The 19,210-nt window shown below is 41.8% G+C and overlaps 2 protein-coding genes across 2 annotated transcripts; one reads left to right on the forward strand and one right to left on the reverse strand.

The window, feature by feature from the left end:
• Positions 1-1,750: 1,750 nt before the first annotated feature.
• LOC115130694 (small integral membrane protein 19) lies at positions 1,751-6,533 on the reverse strand. Its single transcript, XM_029662078.2, has 3 exons — positions 6,286-6,533; positions 5,251-5,375; positions 1,751-2,557 (listed from the first exon to the last, which is right to left on the reverse strand). The coding sequence occupies exons 1-3, from the start codon at positions 6,414-6,416 to the stop codon at positions 2,493-2,495; spliced, it is 321 nt and encodes a 106-aa protein (XP_029517938.1). The 5' UTR covers positions 6,417-6,533; the 3' UTR covers positions 1,751-2,492.
• Positions 6,534-6,614: 81 nt separating this feature from the next.
• Positions 6,615-8,647, forward strand: si:ch211-175m2.5 (uncharacterized protein LOC568697 homolog). Its single transcript, XM_029662077.2, has 5 exons — positions 6,615-6,767; positions 6,897-7,082; positions 7,196-7,295; positions 7,606-7,736; positions 7,961-8,647. Exons 1-5 carry the CDS (start codon positions 6,723-6,725, stop codon positions 8,243-8,245), a joined length of 747 nt encoding a protein of 248 aa, XP_029517937.1. The 5' UTR covers positions 6,615-6,722; the 3' UTR covers positions 8,246-8,647.
• Positions 8,648-19,210: the final 10,563 nt, after the last annotated feature.

The following is a 19,210-nucleotide window of genomic DNA, read 5'->3' on the forward strand; positions in this document are numbered from 1 at the left end:
TTCTCCCACTTACTGTGTAAGGCAGAGAGAGGGAGAAACATTTGAGATGTACTAGAATCCCTCTCTGTGCTCTTTGGCTAACAGAAAATGACATCTCATTAGCCTCTCCAGGTGATGTATAAGCACAGTGGCTCCTCGCTTTCTCACTGTGAGATGACATTCATTTATCAGCTGGGTTTCCTCTTTTCTCTCCTCCTCTGCCTTTTCCCTCTCTTTCCCTTCTTCTCACCCCAACTCTTTCTATCCCTTAATTCCTCTCTCAGCCCCTCTCCCTCTGTTTCAGACTGGTGTTTATTAATAGATTTCTGCATGGTTGGAGACGGTTCATTACTGGGAGATTGAGCCGCTGTGTTATCCCAAACCCAGTGATAAACTCTTTTTAATTACACCTTATGAAACAATATTAAAAACTACCGAGCTGTGCCTAATTTTTTCCACCCCCTAGCTAGCCACAAACAACGGCCAACGCATGCGCTCACATACGCGCACAGTCATTTTAGGTGACATGCTACCATCCCAAGTGGATTGACAAAAAGTTCTATAGCTCTATCATACTCTGCCCGAATTTCAGGGATACAAACCCTATCCATTTCTCTTCTCATAGAAAACAGGTAGTGAATTTATTAAGAAGGTGAACAACAGTGTGGATGAAACACTTTGATCCTGGTATTGACCCAAAGCCACCCCTCGGTCATTCTCTGGATGAAGTGAAGATTGGTTAATTTAGACCTCTCCCACTAACGACCTCATTAGTCAATTTGGTGACTAAGCAATTAACTCCAGATATTGATTAATGTTTGACGTGAATAATGTTTCTCAATGGGATAGTACTGGTTAAATATTAAACCTATGGTAATGAGCAACTGATTGATTACATCAGTAGATTAATTAGCAAAGCACATGTACACGGCTCATTATCTGGTTAACAGGCTGGTTCACGTGACAATCTTGTTTTGGACTGGGCTAATAAGATAGGCTAGGAGGCATTTTGTGTGGTACCTTACGACTCGGCATAACACAGCAGATGACTCATGGGCATGGCTTATCTCTCTGTTGATAATGGTGAGTCGGTGACATGGATTTAATAACTGCAAGACTTTTTAAAGTTTTTTTTTTACCATGCTCCTATATTTGCCCAATGATATATTTGCTCAACTCACATATTCTCATTTCAATGGTTTTTAATCTCCATAACCATTTCCCTTCAGTCTGCAGGTTTTTAATTACAGTGGGCCAATAGTAGAGTATCCTGAAGTAGCCTCTTCTCAGAGGTACAAAAAGGGGTATGTACACGACAAAACTGAATAAGCTAAGATTCAATACACCACGCACAGCCCTATTTAGAATGTATAAGAATCTGGCCCTGCCCTGCACTCCGGCCGCTGATGTATTGATGCTTTTAATCAGTGTGCCATTTCTCCTCCGCAAGGAGTAATCATTTTTCCATTACACTACCTCCGAAGGATGTCCACTTGCATTTGTTTGGCCTCTTGGTGTTGTGTTTCTGGGCCACAGCTTTCCTCCAACTAATGTTTTGTTTATTTCTTTGATGGATTAGAGGCCTAGCTTTTCTGTTAGGCCCCTGATGCTAAATGTCACCTTCCTCAATCACTGCCTCCCAAACACACACCCCATCGTGCTACATTCCATAAAACACACACACCAGTGCCGAGTTTCTGCTCTGAGAATTGTGACATTGGAGGGAAATGAAATGAATTATTATTACAAAAGAAACGAGACGGGACAGAGGGAGGTGAAATCAAGCAAAACATAAATATTTTTCCTTGTTTTTTTATTATTATTTTTTTTAATCAGAGTAATAATATAAATGCATTTCCTTTTCAGAAACAGCAACTGGAGTGGGGAAAAGTCAACTTTGACCCTCTCAACATGAAAGAGAGCGACTCTCCGTTTGGATCACAACGCTCCTTGCTGCAAAGGATCAGCAAAACTTTCCCAGGTCTGTTGTAATGCCATTATAAGGATTATATAGGAGGATCAAATACTTGGCAACAGAACAATTCTTGACAACCAAACATTTACATAGATATGCTTGATTAAAAGGTTTGTTGTACCATCATTTTATGGTACAAATACATGTTATTTAGAGTTTAAGACAATAACTTGAATAGGTGCTGTAGAGAATTCACCAAATACACTGGATGTGGTCCTCCTAAACCCACTATGTGGCGACACATCCACACCAAAACAATGTTTTATATATATATATATATATATATATATATATAAGGCAAAATGAATGCAAAAAAATAAGAGAAATGAAAAGGGTACATCCAGTTTCGTTTGACTTGACGACAGTCTTAATCACAGAAACCTTCCTTGACCCTCGACTTCTTCCTCCGTAATACGCATGCCCTCTTCAGGAGTGTAGTAATGTTCAGACTTACCAAAGCCAAAGAGGCTTAAGGGTGGAGAGACAGGGTGGAGCAGGCAGGTATGATGCAGGGCCATGCTACCTTACTGGCGTGGTCTCATTCCATAGAGAGCTGAACACTCTCACTCTGGCCTTGGTGCTGCTGCTGGTCAAATTTCCTAGCTGTTAAAAAGGAATAAAGGAGACCGAATTATACCAATTTAAACAGTGGGATAGATTTAGATATATGCAGAACAGTTGGGCAAGCTAGAGTTTGACACAGAGCTATTTGTTAAACAAGAAATATATTTGACTCGAGTGATGAACAGATTTGAGGTCAGTTATTCGTCATATTTACAATATACATTTGACCACAGACTCTACCATATCAAACGGTGGGCATTATTTCTGCTACATGTATTTTACATATGCATTTCAATTACTTCTGAGCATTTTGTATTTTACTGGGCTGAACTACACTCCAATGTATTTTGTAACAAGATACTTTCAAGAGCTGTAATTTGTATTTTCAAAATATGAAATACTTTTCTATATCATTTATATAGCGGTTCGCCATTTTGTGGCCCTCTTTCACCCTGCATGGTTATCAGAAGTCTGATGGCACTATGGTGTGATAAGAGTGTCTGCTAAATTAACTAAATATAAATCTGTATGTGATAATGGACAATTGCACTTGCATGCAGAGTATTATTCTAATGAGCTCCGCCACGAAACAAGGCTTTGTCTAGAAGGGATACAGCTTTGACTTTCGTAGCAGGTTAAGGAGAACTTACACAGCAGGTTAGGAAAATTAACATAGCAGGTTAGTAGAATTCGATTAAGCTGTATCCCATCTATACAGGACACCGAAACAGGGCCAATAATAACACCCAGTGTGCTTTGCAGTTCCTTTTGGTATGTTTATTTTCACTAGGGACGGGCAAAAATGACTAAATACAATTACTAAATACCATAAAGATCAATGTATCAAAATAAACGACTAAATGTAAATTAAAATATGTATTTTGTATTTTTTTAAAATTATTATTCAGAAATACATTTAAAAGCAGACGGCCTGAACAGAAACAACATTCTCAGTAACGATTAAAGACGTTAACGTTTTACTTCCTGACTGTGATATGTTGTTGTTTACCTACCTTAGTTGAATACACTGACTGTATACAGTGCATTCAGAAAGTATTCAGTCCCCTTGACTTTTTCCACATTGTTACAATACAGCCTTATTCTAAAATGAATGACATGATATGTAATAATCCTCCATCTACACACAGTACCCCATAATTACGAAGCAAAACAGTTCTTTAGAAATGTTAGCAAATGTATTAAAACAAAAAAAAGATACCTTGTCTACATAAGTATTCAGACCCTTTGCTATTAGACTCGAAACTGAGCTCAAGTGCATCCTCTTTTCCATTGACCATCCTTGAGATGTTTGTACAACTTGATTGGGAGTCCAACTGTGACATATTCAATTGATTGGACATCATTTGGAAAGGCACACACCTGTCTATAGAAGGTCCCACAGTTGACAGTGCATGTCAGAGCATAAACCAAGCCATGAGGTCGAAGGAATTGTCCGTGGAGCTCAGAGACAGGATTGTGTTAAGGCACAGATCTGGGGAAGGGTACCAAAACATTTCTGCAGCATTGAAGCTCCCGAAGAACACAATGGCCTCCATTATTGTTAAATGGGAGAAGTTTGGAACCCCCAAGACTCTTCCTAGAGCTTTCCACCTGGCCAAACTGAGCAATCGGGGGAGAAGGGCCTTGGGAGGTGACCAAGAACCTGCTGGTCACTTTGACAGAACTCCAGAGTTCCTCTATGGAGATGGGAGAACCTTCCAGAAAGACAACCATCACTGCAGCACACCACCAATCAGACATTTATGGTAAAGGCACCTAAAGACTCTCAGACCATGAGAAACAAGATTCATTCAGCCAAGACAACGCAAGAAATGGCTTCGGGACAAGCCTCTGAATGTTCTTGAGTGGCCCAGCCAGAGCCCAGAAACGAACCCAATCAAACATCTCTGGAGAGACCTGAAAATAGCTGTGCAGCGATGCTCCCCATCCAACCTGACAGAGCGTGAGAGAAACTGCAGAGAAAGAAAATGGGAGAAACTCCCCAAATACAGGTGTGCCAAGCTTGTAGCGCCATACACAAGAAGACTGGAGGCTGTAATCCCTGCCAAGGTGTTTCAACAAAGTACTGAGTAAAGTGTCTGAATACTTATGTAAATGTAATATTTCAGTTTATTTGTTAAACATTTGCTAAAATGTATAAAAAACCATGTTTGTTGTGTCATTACAGGGTATTGTGTCTAGATTGATGAGGGAAAAAAACACGATTTAATCCATTTTAGAATAAGGCTGTAACGTAACAAAATATGGAAAAAGTCAAGGGGAATACTTCCCAAATGCATTGTATGTGAAAATGAACTGGCCTTGTTTAGAGGTCATGTCTAGATGGGATACATTTGAGTGTCCTCAAAATTGCCTAAATGTATGTTTCAAAATCAGAGATTGACAATATTTCTGTTTCATGTATTTGAAATATGCATTTCAATTACTTCTGAGCATTCAACTAAGGTAGATAAACAACAACATATCACAGTCAAAGCAAGTAAAAGGTTTCTGTTCATGCTGGCTACTTGCAAATGTATTTCTGCATTTTAAAATTCTAAATATTTTAATGAAATTCATTTCAAAGTATATTGTTGTTTATTTTGAAACATTGCTCTTTATGGTATTTAGTCATTGTATTTAGTCATTTTTGCCCCTTCCTGATCATATCATAGGTGAGCACAAGGCCTAACATTGACGCATCAGAACAGAACTGAGACTGACAAACTCACCAAGGGAGTACATCTCCAGCTGCTGGCGCAGTCTCACTTTCTGCAGACTGTCGTAGAAGTTGGGTTCGGTCGTGGCTCCAGCGGTAGGCGGCAGGGCAAATATCCTCATGATCTTCCTCTTATTTCTGATGGGGAGAATAGAGAACCACAGTATGAGTCATAATACTGATAAAACCTAGCGGTCAAACAAGGAAATGGTTCCAATCGTTTTTCCACCATTCATTTTTCCCCATAGGGGATTATAGAAGCACTTAAAATGAGGTCTGTGTTTTGTGTAGGCTTAGCCTGGCGTGATGTTTTGATAACTGTGTAAATCTCTCTATATATTTGTATGTATTTACCCCCCCAAAAATGAAATGCTAGGTAGCTGCTAATGTGGCTATCATAAAGAACTACAAATGCCATGATGATCTGGACGAGCTTGCCGAATCGAGGCAAAGGTAAGAATCTTTGGATTAATGATCTAATGTTAGCTAAATGTAGTAATTAATAAATTGGCTACAGTTCTTTAAATTGACAATTATGTGAACTGTCTTCTGGAAGTTTTAAATTGACACAATACCTGTTAGCAAAGGATTTGCAAGGATTTGTAGTCTGCATGATGTTAATTAGCATTTTCGAATTTGAGAGTAGTTAGAGCAGGATATATTGACAAAAGGCATCTTATCAGAGATTTACATGGTTTATCAAAATGTCACGTGGGTGTAAGCCTACACAAAACACAGCCCTTATTTTAAGTGTTTCAAAATGTCTCTATGGGAAAAATGAATGGTGGAAAAAAGATTGGAACCATTTGCCTGTTTGACCGCTAGGTTTTGTGGGTATTATGACACCTCCAATGTTGGACTCGAGAGGAAGGAGATAATGAGACCAACCCGTATGTAAATTCATGCATTAGCTGAATGGAAGCTTTTTAAAAGCAACGCTTGTAAATATATGTTACTAGTAAGGCACACATTTGATTGTTGTTGATGCAAATATTTATCAACAGTCGGGCATTTGTTGGGAAATACAAAATGCAAAGGAACCTCTTACTTTCTAGCGTACATCAGCAGTCCGAAGCTAACCAGGATGACGAGCAAATAGACATTGGTGGCCTCGTTCCACGCCTCGTGCACGGAGTAGTCCAAAGATTCCTCGTTCTCCATCACCCCATGACCGCCCATTGCGATCAAACAATTGTGAGGCAGCTATTTTTCTAGTTTCATAAATGTCTAAAAATACGATTCAATGCAACAAGCATTAGCTAACTGCGACTCCTACGATGTAAACAGAAAGGTGACGTCGTTTCCGGAGTCGTTCACAAGACCGCTGGCGAGGAGTGGGACTGCTTTGGGTGGATGAGTCAAAGAGGCGTGCTTAATGGGAGTGACATAAATACTAGACGATGATTGGTTTTTCAACCTCACAAAAAACCTCCCCGGATTCCCTTTTTCAAAAGAGGAAGTAAGTTCATTTTGCTGTTACTTGACATGGCGCCTGGAAGTGTTTGGAGATTAATTCGTCACTGTAACCTTGTAAGTAGTCGACTTGCTCGTTGTTACTTTTTTACTTTTGCATCTAGCCACGGCATAAACCACATGCTTTGTCTTTCTAGCTAAAATAACCTGTCTACAATGGAGTTACTTTATTTTGTGTACATGCAGGCTTCCCTTCGGTATGTGGGGTGCGCGTTATGGCAGCAGAAAGCACCTGTGGCCGTGGGGGCCGCGGTGACCAGTAGACAGTTCTCTAGCGATGCTCCCCCGCAGAACATCAGCCGATACCCGATTCCAAACAAGAAAGACCTGCCATTCGACATGTTAGAACTAATGGAGGAGGTGGAGACCAAGGTAGGATGCAGAGTATTTTCGCGTCTCTAATGTTCCTGCTATGAAACGACACTACTGTGGGGAGCTGGATAACTATATACATGGTAATATCAGTGTGTTTTGCTCTTTGACAGGGAGGCTTCCTTCCCAATGTCTTCAAGGTCCTGGCACATCGTCCAGCAGAGTTCCGTGCTTTCTTTTCCTATTACAATGAACTGATGAACAAGGAGACAGGTGTGTGTGTGTGTGTGAGACTTCAGAAAGTATTCACACCCTTATTTTTCACAAAATGGAACCTGAAATGTCAATAAGGATTCAACCCCGTTGTTGTGCCAAGCATAAATAAGTTCAGCAGTAAAGATTTGCTTAACCCACACAAGTTGCATTGACTCACTTTGTGTAATAAGTGTTTTAACACTTTTTTTAAATCCATCTCTGTACCCCACATGTACAACTATCTGTAAGGTCCCTCAGTCGAGCAGTGAATTTCAAACGCAGTGTGTGTCCGTGTTGATCTGCAATGTTTGTTGCTCTGTCATGTCAGGGGGACTAACGAAGGCTGACAGGGAGCTGATTGTGGTCGCCACCAGTATCCACAATCAGTGTCTCTACTGCGTCGTGTCCCACAGTGCACTGCACCGCATCTACTCTAAGAAACCCACACTGGCTGACCAGGTACATTCTTTTCTCTCCAGCTCTGTTTACTGGTGTGTACTGAAACTGTTTTATGCCTCTATCCTCTTACACATTGGAGGTGTGAGTAGTTTGTCAAGCAGTTGATATCCTCTGACTGATCAACCACATTAAATATAAAAGGTGCAAAACTCACCCACTGTCACCTCCTCCTTTCTAAATGTGTTTAATATGAACTCTTTCTCTCTGTTGGCCCTCATCCCCAGGTGATTGTAAACTATGAGAACGCAGAGCTGTCTCCTCGGGAGCGGGTCATGCTGGACTTTGCTCTGGCCGTGTGTCGCAGCGACACCGTCACCGACCAGCACTTTCTGTCCCTGGAGGAAGTGGGCTTTGACCGGGAGGACGCCTGGGACATCGCTGCCATCGCTGCTTTCTTCGCCATGTCCAACCGGCTGGCCCACCTGACCGACATGAGACCCAACGCAGAGTTCTACAACATGGGCCGTATGCCCCGGGACAAGACCAAGTGGGAGGGAGAGGGCAAGTAGTGAGGTGACAAGGGATACAGAAACCATCACAGACTAAGTTTCTTCCTATTGATTTTTATGGGTGACCTAACCAGACTCAAGAGACCAGGGGACCTATCTAAGCGTGTGATATCAAATGTGACCGTTTAGTGCCGGTCTGCCACACAATATCTACAGTAGAACCTGTTCATGTTACTTTGTGGAGGTCTCTGGGCTCAATTGTTAACTGAGGATTTTGAAATGTTAGAAAGATATGTTAAATTGAGTTTGGCGTGCAAGTATGTGAAAATCAGGGTATATATCTCTGTAATATTCACTCTAGGACAGGTGTTTGGGATGTCTGTCTGATAGTCAGGCAGTAACACTTGGTAACATAATGGACCACTCAATGCTATGCAATGACAATAAATAATATATATCTTCGGTTTCTCTCTCTCACTCTGTCAATTTGGTTAAAATAGAAGCCCTGCTGTCCTGTCCTCTTGGTTCATAACATCTCCATGTACACTGAGTTTACAAAACATAATGAATACCTCTTTCCCATGAGACTGACCAAGTGAATCCAGATGAAAGCTTTGTCACGTTAAATCCACTTCAATCAGTAGATGAAGGGGAGCAGATGGGTTAAATAGTTTTTAAAATGTTTTATGGCTTTAGACAATTGTGACATGGCCTGTGTATGGCTGCCATTAAGAGGGTGAAAGGGCAAGACGATATGTATTTTTAGACTCTAAAACCATTAGATGCATCTATTTAATTTTCATAACCATTGCAGAATTTAATTACCTTTTCTGGCTGTGATGGGTTCATATTCCTGAAGGAGCCATACAACAAATTACTATGTACACCTCATTTCATTGGACCTAGTAAATAGGCTATGTATTTCAGGTTTTACAACCTCATAGGCAGTGCGGTTTATAATACCGGTATACAGTAATTTAACAGCTGATGTTTTACATTGACGTATCAAGTTTGGTCACATGCGCAAGTACAGTGAAATGCCTTGCTCTTTCCCAACAATGCAGTAATGAATACCAGTAGTACTATACATTTAAGTAGAAAAAAAACACAAGCTGTCCTGTTTCAGAATTTACGGGCAGTCCTTATTTAGGTCAGGGAAAAGTCGATGCAAAACATTGAAGTCAGGTCCATGACAATTTGCCATTGTTTTCTTATCTCTTTAAACTGTCAGTCCCTTTTTGAAGAAGGAGGATAAATTACTGCTAAAGATTAAAACATTCTGCCAACATTGTAAATAGACTGGTAGTTTATTTAAATGTAACAGTATGGTTAGGCTACAGTAGGCCTATTACTATACGATAGGAGCGTGACATCATTGCCTATTTATTCTCAGAGCCTATTCTAAGGCAGGGCATATCATAAACCCAATCTATTGACAAAATAAATGTTTATCAATAGACCTGTCATTCAGGGCAGGTGGGGCAGATCACCTGTTTTGAGCCCCACCTATTTTTTGCTGTTGCCTGTTTTACATGTTATTTTGGCATTAATACATGTCACATATCAGTTTGCAAACAATGCAAAAAACATTTATAATTGAGTTAAAATAAAGCCGCATACAAACATGGTCTCTTTTTTTGGGGTTCTTGAGTAAGGCAGCTTTCTGTGGTGGTGGTGGGACAGCCACCGCATGGTGACACTATGTCACTGCAAAATCTATGGCGAAAGCTCGAAAATAATAGCCCCTTTGTTGCTGCCATGGAGTTACATTAGAATTGCCCATCCAATAAGGCTAAAGGCCATTGGCCACAGATAAAATTAAGTCAAATCACATATCTACCGTAGCTTTGATTGAACTGATCATGTAGCTAATAAAGTAATATTACAGTAAGTGTATGTTGTGTAGAAAGATGTTAGCAGTACATGTGCCTCGCCCTAATAATTTGGTCCCTTTCCCCCTCATAACTTAGCCTACTGTTCTGACTTGGTAGTGCACATGTACTCTATAGCCTGTTTTAGAGAAATGTAATCAAATATTGTAAGAGCTTTCATTGTCTACTTATATGCCCCCATTATATGCCCCCATCCTACGGTACTGACTTGGTGTACAGGGAGAATACTAAGAACGGACCATGTTCTGAATTCTGTTGCTGTACATTTCAAAAGTGCTGAACAAATATTTATATTGAGTTTGTCCGTCCTAGCTTGCTCATTAATGTCTTAATCTAAATTACGGATTGCCTCTTATCAGCTCGTCGTCCCCTTATGCCATAGTTTGTACATTTCAATAGTCAGTAGAAACCTCATTTGTTTGAGCAAGTCAGCAATATCAGCTATGTTTTTTTTCAAAGGCAGTAAATGAGGCTGGACTGTTTCACTGTCAGACAAGGCTCCACTGATAGCCGGGTGTAGCAGGGGTAAGGTGTTGGGACTGCTGTTGGGACTAACAGTTTGTGGACACCATTTGTCACCGTTATAGTGCAATTAATGTAGTGTTTAATGTTGTGTTGTGTAGTGGCTTTGCTGGCATGCATCTAAAAAAAGTGGGGGAGTTTGCCCCACCAAGATTTACATGAACAACAATTAGTCTTTTTCATGCTAAGGCATAATGTCAATAGTTCCAAATGATAAATTATACAGCAAATAAAGGCCGTTATTGTCACCATAAAAGGTAAAGGGAGGCGTTTTCCAGGCAGAGTTTTAGTGCTGTTCACGTTTACGACAGGTCAGAAACATGCGTATGGCACACGCATACGTTAAGGTGTAACCTTTACGCAACAGTTAGAAATGAGGCCCCAGCTCTCTATCTTTGCCTTTCTGATGGGAAGGGGGTAGCTGCATCCCATTATGGTAACCTGAGTATGGGCGAGTGGGTGTGTCGAAAGAAAAGTAGCAGGCGTGTTCAAAGGAGTGGGTGTGTCAAGGAGTGGGTGTGTCGACAGCACTCTGCTATAGGTCAACCCGTTTTGATTGAGCGCTGCTGTATAGAAAGAGACGGGTGAAGTCAAATTAGCCCGGTTCATTAGAAATGGTAGTTCGTTAATATTTTGTGGAAGCCAGGCTCAGCAAGGGAAGATTCTGCAAATGGAAAAGCTTAATGGGAAGGAGATTAAATGTCCCTGGTGTTTATACTAGATTGAGCGGAGTCATCACTGGGGTCCCAATATCTACGTCCATAGATGATATTAAAGAAAATGTGAAGGGAGGAAGAGTGATTGAGGCCAAAAGGTTGATCAGTCAGAAAGAGGGTCAAAGAAGTGAAAGCTTATCAGTGCTACTGAAGTTTGAGAAGGTTTTGCCTGGAAAAGTGCTGATAGGATTCCTTAGTTTCAATGTCAGAGAATGTGTCCCATCCCCATTGTGGTGTTTGAAATGCCATTGAATGGGACATGTAGCTAAATGTTCAGTGTAAAGGAAAGAAGAAACGTGCCAGTGTGGAGGGGAACATGATTACAGAGAATGTGGGTGCAACGTGAAGGTTGTAATTTTGTGGGGGAACATAGTGCAGTGTTTGGTGGATGCCAGGTGCAGAGAGAGGCTAGAGAGGCTCGGAGGTATAGAATCAGTCATGATGGATCGTATACAGAGGCTGTAAGTCAGATTGGTGGAACTAAAGTGCAGAATGATGGAGCTTCTATGGCTGCTCCTGTACTAAGTGGACCTAATGTCAGGGCTGGTGCTTCTGCTGGTCCTGGCATGGTTTCAAGATCTATTCAGAAATGTTGCAAACATGAATGTGCTGTGTCAAAGGACACTTTGATAGTGAATGCTGTTAACCTTACAAATGAAAGCTATAAAGTTATCAACATGACTCGGGATGTGGAAAGCAGAAATATCAGGTTGAAGGTTATTGTGGATACGGTAAAATAGTTATTGTGGGTAACAAATGTTACTGTTGAAATGGTTGTAGACATGCTGAATAATCCTAAGGGTGGATTGTTTCAGTATGATGCAGATACAGTACTGGGGCTTGAGATGTTATTTCAATATTTTTTGGGGGGGTGTATGGATTTATTTATTAATAGGGGTTTATTATTTGATTATTAAAAAAAGAATACTTTGTAAAATTGTATTTTCTTAGTAGTACAGAATTAGACAGACCATGAATGATTATACACTCCAGCACAGTAGGTGGCGGCATGCACCTTAAACGTTTGTTTGCGGACCGCCCTGAAATCATAGAAGAGTTTGTACTTCTGCTTTTTAACCAGATGATTCTGAGTGTCATTGCACTGTTAGTTTTACACAAATAATTGTACATTTTCAGTTGTAAAACTGACGATTGATTATTTTTGATTACAAGTATGTATGATGCGTTGTATGCTTGTGCTTATGACTATCTCTCTGACATTGGCTGCTATGTACTGTTGCTACTTCCCGCGCCGTTGCTGGACAGTAGTGCTTGTCACGCGGGAGAGAAATGCACTGTGTCCCGGTGTTGCCGTTCATGCCCTCCCCATTATGTATCAAGATGACATCTAAATGGTTATCAATATCAGTCATTTCTTGTATAGGCTGCCATCCTACTTTAAATGTTTTCTTTACACGTTAGCTACCGCCGGCGACACGATCTCGGAAACAAGTCGGCTGGCAGGCCGATACAACACCAGCGCACTGGTTACTGGCTTATCGACTCGTGCAACCCAATCAGCCACGCTAAACGTGGATGAGCGTCAGCAAATCTGCCCAATTAGCTGATTCGCTTTCATATTCAATTCAAGGGCTTTATTGGCATGGGAAACATGTGTTAACATTGCCAAAGCAAGTGAGGTAGATAATATATAAACACAGTAGTATGTAATAAAACCACTAGAGGGAGGTCTACCTCTATAGTTGATCAACAGGACACAAAAAAACCCGCATTGAAAAGAGACTTCCAGTTCTGCTTATCTTTTAGTTGAGTGGATGTAAGATTGTTTATTAGCCATGAATAATTTCATTTTTAATGACAGAATATTTTATATTGACCTATCTAATTCACCTGTTAGAAGATCTGAACTATTTCACTAATGAAAGTGTAACAATTGTTGGGGTCCAACTGCTGCATTGTCCCAGGGAAAGGAGAACCAGAGGTGTTGTTTGGTGAGGTCTGGCTGCATGGTCCGGTCTGATCAGGTCTATACAAGAAGCCAGTCCCCTCCCATCAGGCCTGTCAGCCAGTGAGGCATGGCGTGGGAGCAGAGGAAACGGGACTGCACCGTAAAGCTCGCTGTCTGTTTAATCTCATGGCACGTTCGTTAGGTAATATTCCTCCAGCCCAATGACATCAGACAGTACACGTGTGTCTGTACTAGCCCACCTCACAGTCATGAGGACACAGCCCAGCCAAGGGTGTTTACACACCTGCTATCACGGAAAGGACCGGGAGGGAGGAGAGGGGCAATAGGAGGTAGGGAGGGAGTGATTTCTTTTTTTTCTTAAAGAGTTCTATATCTTGAATGGGTCATTGTGATTTTAGCTATACCTTGATAGATGTATTCATTAATTACGGGGATGATTCAAGTCTCTGTGCTTGTCTGTGGTCCAGTACTGTGTGCTCGAGGCCTAGTTTATTTTCAGAGACACTATTTTAAATGTTTGTGTCATCTGCACATGCTGCCACATCCAGTTACCTAGGGTGTGGAAAGACCAGAGAGGCTCTAGTGTGTGTATGCGTGTCTGTGTGTATGTGCGTGCATGTATGCATGTGTATGAGTGTGTTTGTACTGAAAATGTTCTCCACAGGTGGTCCATACATAATACTGTTATTAACAACTCAATCCTATGTGTCCTATCACTCGAGATCAAACGACTTGACAGGAGGGAAATGTATTATACCAGTTATATAGTACCAAATTAAAACATCCCTCAGCTCCAAAACTGACCCTCGTCTTTCTTTTAAGAGACAAGGCTACTACACACATCTCACCAACACAGATTTATGATGAAATATATGGATCTCTTCAGTATTTCCCATTTGTCCAACTCTCCTATATTTCCTCTTCAATTTAGTTTATTACAAACAGTATCTGACTCATGGCCAGAGACATGTAGTGTGTGGATGCTGATAGAAGCGGTCAGTCATACTGTAAACAGACACTATCGTCCCTCAGGGCAGAGGTTTGGCCCAGGCCTGCGGTGAAACCCTTCATATAATGTGTTTCTCCATCCATTGACAGCCAGTATAAAACAATGCAGCCATCATGGCGACACGTGGTTGATTGATCAATAGCCTTTATCCATGGGGCCGGGGTCAGGGTGAGAGGGGGGGGCGACAGACAGAGGAACCATGGCGTTAACTGTCCTCATTCGCTTCCTTCCCTCGAGGGAGATAAAACCACTGGGAGATTACACACATGTTGACGGGGCCACTGTTTACGAGGCAGAGAGAGGACAGGGAAGAGGAGATCAGACTATCAGCATGCACCGCAGACACAGATAACTTCCTCTCTTCAGTGAGTCTGTCTGACAGCCACAGTGCGGTACAGTAAGCGACAGCGGCAGATCAGTACTTCCTCCATGGCAGGAGCGACTGAAAATGTTCCCTTGAGAAGGGGTGAGCTTGTGGGTCATGTCATGGTAGATTTGTCTGGATGATTGTGCTGCCTCCTTCTGACCAGGGGTCCATGTAACATCAATTTCAATAGGTCTTACCTGGATAAGACAAATCAATTGAATACAGAAAATGGGAGAAATCTGGAGTTAACTGATCTTTTGAACAGATTTTTTGGATGTTGTGTTTTATTTTGTTCTAGTTCTAGGATGTTCCCGCTTCCTCTCTGTGTGTGAGTGTGCGAACCCCCAGTAGACCAGAGCTATCCTCAGTTAGAACATAAGTTATGGTTTTGCGGAGTGCATTTCTTCTGCCTACTCAGGCCACTCTGGGCCTTTTTTCGTTTTAACGACAGAACTTTTAGTATCTTTGGATAACTCCCACACTTTCCGTCTTTGGGGAGGTGGTGAGGAGAGGAGTGAGGGGTTGAGGGAGCGCGGCGCTGAAATTTAGAATAGAAACCCTCTCCATTCTGTCGCAAGGTTTTAAACTCTGTTATCTTGGAGTTTTTGCTTGTGTTATTTTCTTTTCTGTGTGTAAGGCTGTGTCCCACCCACCCCTGAAGGCAGGCAGCCAGGCAGATAGACAGAGACAAGCCTCTAAGAGATATCAGGGCTGACAACCAGAGGGGTTCCAACAAGCATTCTGTCCTGTAAACACAGACACGCACACATTCTGCAGTCTCAGATTTGTCTCTGAGCAATAACAATTCAGGTCATTTGCACCAGTAGGTAATTTTATGAGGAACAGAGAACTTGACAGAAGCCTACTTGTTTTCTGTCTAAGCTAGCATCCCCGTAGGGTACACAACATAGATGAGGCTACATGTACCAGGTTAGTTGTTTTAGTTGGGGGTTAACACTGTTGGGAGAGGAAGAGAAGAGGACTCCACCCAGGAGTGATTTTTAAAATGTCCCAGAGGGATAATCTTACTGCACATTCACAGTTACCTTATTCCCAGAGATGATCTGTGTCCTGGCTGCTGTTCTTAGAGAGATGGGAACTGTAAAGCCCATGTCGTTTTATGAGAGTGCTGCCCCTGCTGTTGAAGCTAACTGTCTGCCACAGTGAACAACACAGTAAGTATGGCCATATAACATTATGGAGACCACAGATTACTACTATGGCGGGGTGTAATTTTCATCTGAACACAAGGGATTTGGGTTTGCCTACCAAGCACAACTCCATATACGTAGATATACACTACGGTGACAGTGGTGTGTTACGTGACCCTATGGATGCAAAGTGCACACAAACATAATTGCACCCATATAATGTGTCATGTCTGTGCACATGGGATTTCCCTATGCTTTTTAGTTGATCTCAGCGTTCATAATGTATGGTATGTAATGTCATCTCTATTACAGTCTCCGCCGGTCCACTGGGAGGTGACAGGGACTCTGGCCTGTGTGGGTACCCAGAGATGAGACACTGTGGGTGGGCATGATGGATGGCAGGAGTCCCTAACCACCCATGGTTCTCTATCATCTCCCATATCAAGTCTTCATTTACCTTCCTCTTCATAAGTTGAAATACATCTGCAGTCTCCATGGTATGACGGTAGGTCAGTAATTATGTTCCGGAATGTGAGACTTCTGTGGCAGCCATTGCTGGTTTAAATGACAGGAAATTCCAATGTTATGTTGTTGTCTAGACACATTCAAATTCACCTGTTGACCTCAGACCACACATAAATCCATGTCTCAGACAAATAAAAAACGATTAATAGGTAAACATTGAAATATACAAATAAACATCCACACCAGTTGACAGCTTCTTCCTTTTCTTGCTCTCTCTGTCTCTGTGCTCACAGTATGTGATTCACACACACACACAAACCTGATCTAGAAAAGCGGGACAGAGGGGGAGGGCTGTGAGGGGGTCCTTAGTGTGGAGGTCAGGGCGTGAGAGAGGAGTGTGATGCTCTGTCACGGTGAGAGGACTGGGGCAATGGGAGGCTGCATGGTCCACTCATCTCACAGGGGGCTGAGCCTGCAGCACCTTGGGTGGTTTTTAATGTGTGTGTCCTTGCAGGGTGGGTGGGAGGGAGGGTGCTTGTTAGTGTCTGTTTATGGAGGAGAATCACCCCAGGAAAGAGAGTGGGGGGGGGGGGGATATGTTGAGATGAGAGCAGCGGTGGGAAAGAAGAGCAAGAGCTTATTTTGAAAATAAATTCATTAAAAATCCTACAATGTGATTTTCTGGATTTTTTTCTAATTTTGTCTGTCATAGTTGAAGTGTACCTATGATGAAAATTACAGGCCTCTCTCATCTTTTTAAGTGGGAGAACTTGCACAATTGGTGGCTGACTAAATACTTTTTTGCCCCACTGTATTTATAGCTGTGTTCTGTTTGTCTGTTGCCAATTTGGTTTTGCCCTGACCCTGAGACTGCCTGCCCTGACCCCGAGACTGCCTGCTCTGACCCCGAGACTGCCTGCCCTGACCCCGAGACAGCCTGCCCTGACCCTGAGACTGCCTGCCCTGACCCTGAGACTGCCTGCCCTGACCCTGAGACTGCCTGCCCTGACCCCGAGACAGCCTGCCATTCTGGACCTTTTGCACCCTCTCTGGATTACTGACCTCTGCCTGCCTGTGACTTGTCGTCTGCATGCCCCTATAGCAGTAGCATACCACCCTGCATACCACTGCTGGCTTGCTTCTGAAGCTAAGCAGGGTTGGTCCTGGTCAGTCCCTGGATGGGAGACCAGGTGGTGTTGGAGGGCCAGCAGGAGGTGCCCTTTCTTCTGGTCTAAAAACAAAATATACCAATGCCCCAGGACAGTGATTGACACTGCCCTGTGTAGGGTGCTGTCTTTTGGATACGACGATAAACAGGTGTCCTGACTCTCTGAGGTCATTAAAGATCCCATGGCACTTGTTGTAGGGGTGTTAACCCCGGTGTCCTGGCTAAATTCCCAATCTGGCCCCAGTTTACAGTTGGTTCATTTGTCCTCTCCCCTGTAACTATTCCCCAGGTTGTTGCTGTAAATGAGAACGTGTTCTCAGTCAACTTACCTGGTAAAATAAATACTAGAAATAAACTTTGACACTATCTGCATCTGGGTCATACCTGAAACCTGATAGGCGCCTCCAATGTCGTTTTATAGAGAGAGTATTCTGAGTGTGGAGCGATCCAATGGGTGGGTTTCCCTGTGGGTCCTGCTTTTTATTTTACATCCATGGGCTTAACAACATTAAAGATAATAATTACATTTTAGAAAAACAATGGCAATGCTAGCGATTCTCTCTTGGAATTTGAAAGGCCTTAATAGTCCGATCAAATGTTCCAGCTGTCTTAAAAGTCTTGCAAGAAATCATTTTGATATAGAAATGCTCCAAGAAACACACGTGCTCCATAATGACACACAAAGAATAGAGAACAATTTGTACAAACTGTCTGCTTGTTCACCAAGCAGACAGTTTGATGAAGCACATTGGGCCTCTAGTAGAATGCTAACACATTTAGCACAAACTAACAGAGAGATCACCATGCTGTTAGCTAAATACTAATGAGTGAAAACTAATTTAAAATAATTGCAAATATAGGCAAATCCAGCTCTTAAAGTTATAAAAGCATAGTTAGTAGCTAATGTCATTTTCGGTGATTGTGGAAATTTACAAGCAAATGTGGATTAAAAGACATTGTGCAAATGAACAAAGTTGTGATGCATGCTTTTCTGAAGGAAGAACAGCATGTGTACATGGAGCAAATGGGAGAAGAACGGAGGATAACTCATCCAGAGCTCTTTGACTTTTGGCAGAAAGCCATTATAAGATATCTGATGGAAAACATTTAGTAGTGAATTGCATACAGTGTAACTTAATCACCTCTAGTCCGCCGCACAACAGAAATAGAACACTATGGACTCTTCCATTGTGCTATTTACAAACAAACACGTGACTGGCTCAATTGTTCTGGGGAACTACGGTCATTTAAAATAACATGTCAGGAAAAACGAAGAATGCAATCTGCTTTATCTCCTAAATTGACTGCAGGTAACACCTTAAAAAGTAGCAAAAAATATTCAAATTGAATGAAAAACTTTATAAATAGTATTGACGGTATTGAAAAACCATTCCGTGGCTTTTCCAAATACCTCAGTATACGCTATATATGGTATACTGCCCAAGCCTAGTTCTCAACAAAACAAATGTTCAGACCAGACTCTCTCCAAAGTCAAGACAGAACTAAATCTATTTATAAAAGAGAGAGCATAATTTGCAATCCAATCGAGTTAGACTCAACCATTACTTCCATGGTAATCGACCTAGTCGTCTACTGGCTAACAAGCTTGAATCTGAATCCTGTACATGTGACAATTAAACACTCTGAATCTGAATCAGGTGAATTACTATAAGAAGCCAGACTAATCAACCAAAGATTTTCCAGTTTTTAATAAAGAATTGTACACCAAGATAGATTTGATTATTGCTTTAAATATATAAGAACTCCTCTAAACTGAGGAAGCCGGTTTGCTGGGAGCCCAAATC

The sequence above is a fragment of the Oncorhynchus nerka genome, linkage group LG6, assembly GCF_034236695.1.
Source record: "Oncorhynchus nerka isolate Pitt River linkage group LG6, Oner_Uvic_2.0, whole genome shotgun sequence".
In the NCBI taxonomy this organism is placed as follows: domain Eukaryota; kingdom Metazoa; phylum Chordata; class Actinopteri; order Salmoniformes; family Salmonidae; genus Oncorhynchus; species Oncorhynchus nerka.

What these genes read in the sequence shown, in the direction of transcription:
- LOC115130694 (XM_029662078.2), bottom strand. Translation starts at nt 6,416, where the DNA reads ATGGGCGGTCATGGGGTGATGGAGAACGAGGAATCTTTGGACTACTCC. An exon ending in CTGCTGATGTACGCTAGAAA is followed by an intron (nt 5,376 to 6,285) that starts GTAAGAGGTTCC and finishes TCTCCCCATCAG; the next exon opens with AAATAAGAGGAAGATCATGA. An exon ending in GCTGGAGATGTACTCCCTTG is followed by an intron (nt 2,558 to 5,250) that starts GTGAGTTTGTCA and finishes CCTTTTTAACAG; the next exon opens with CTAGGAAATTTGACCAGCAG.
- si:ch211-175m2.5 (XM_029662077.2), top strand. Translation starts at nt 6,723, where the DNA reads ATGGCGCCTGGAAGTGTTTGGAGATTAATTCGTCACTGTAACCTT. An exon ending in TGGAGGAGGTGGAGACCAAG is followed by an intron (nt 7,083 to 7,195) that starts GTAGGATGCAGA and finishes GCTCTTTGACAG; the next exon opens with GGAGGCTTCCTTCCCAATGT. An exon ending in ACTGATGAACAAGGAGACAG is followed by an intron (nt 7,296 to 7,605) that starts GTGTGTGTGTGT and finishes CTGTCATGTCAG; the next exon opens with GGGGACTAACGAAGGCTGAC.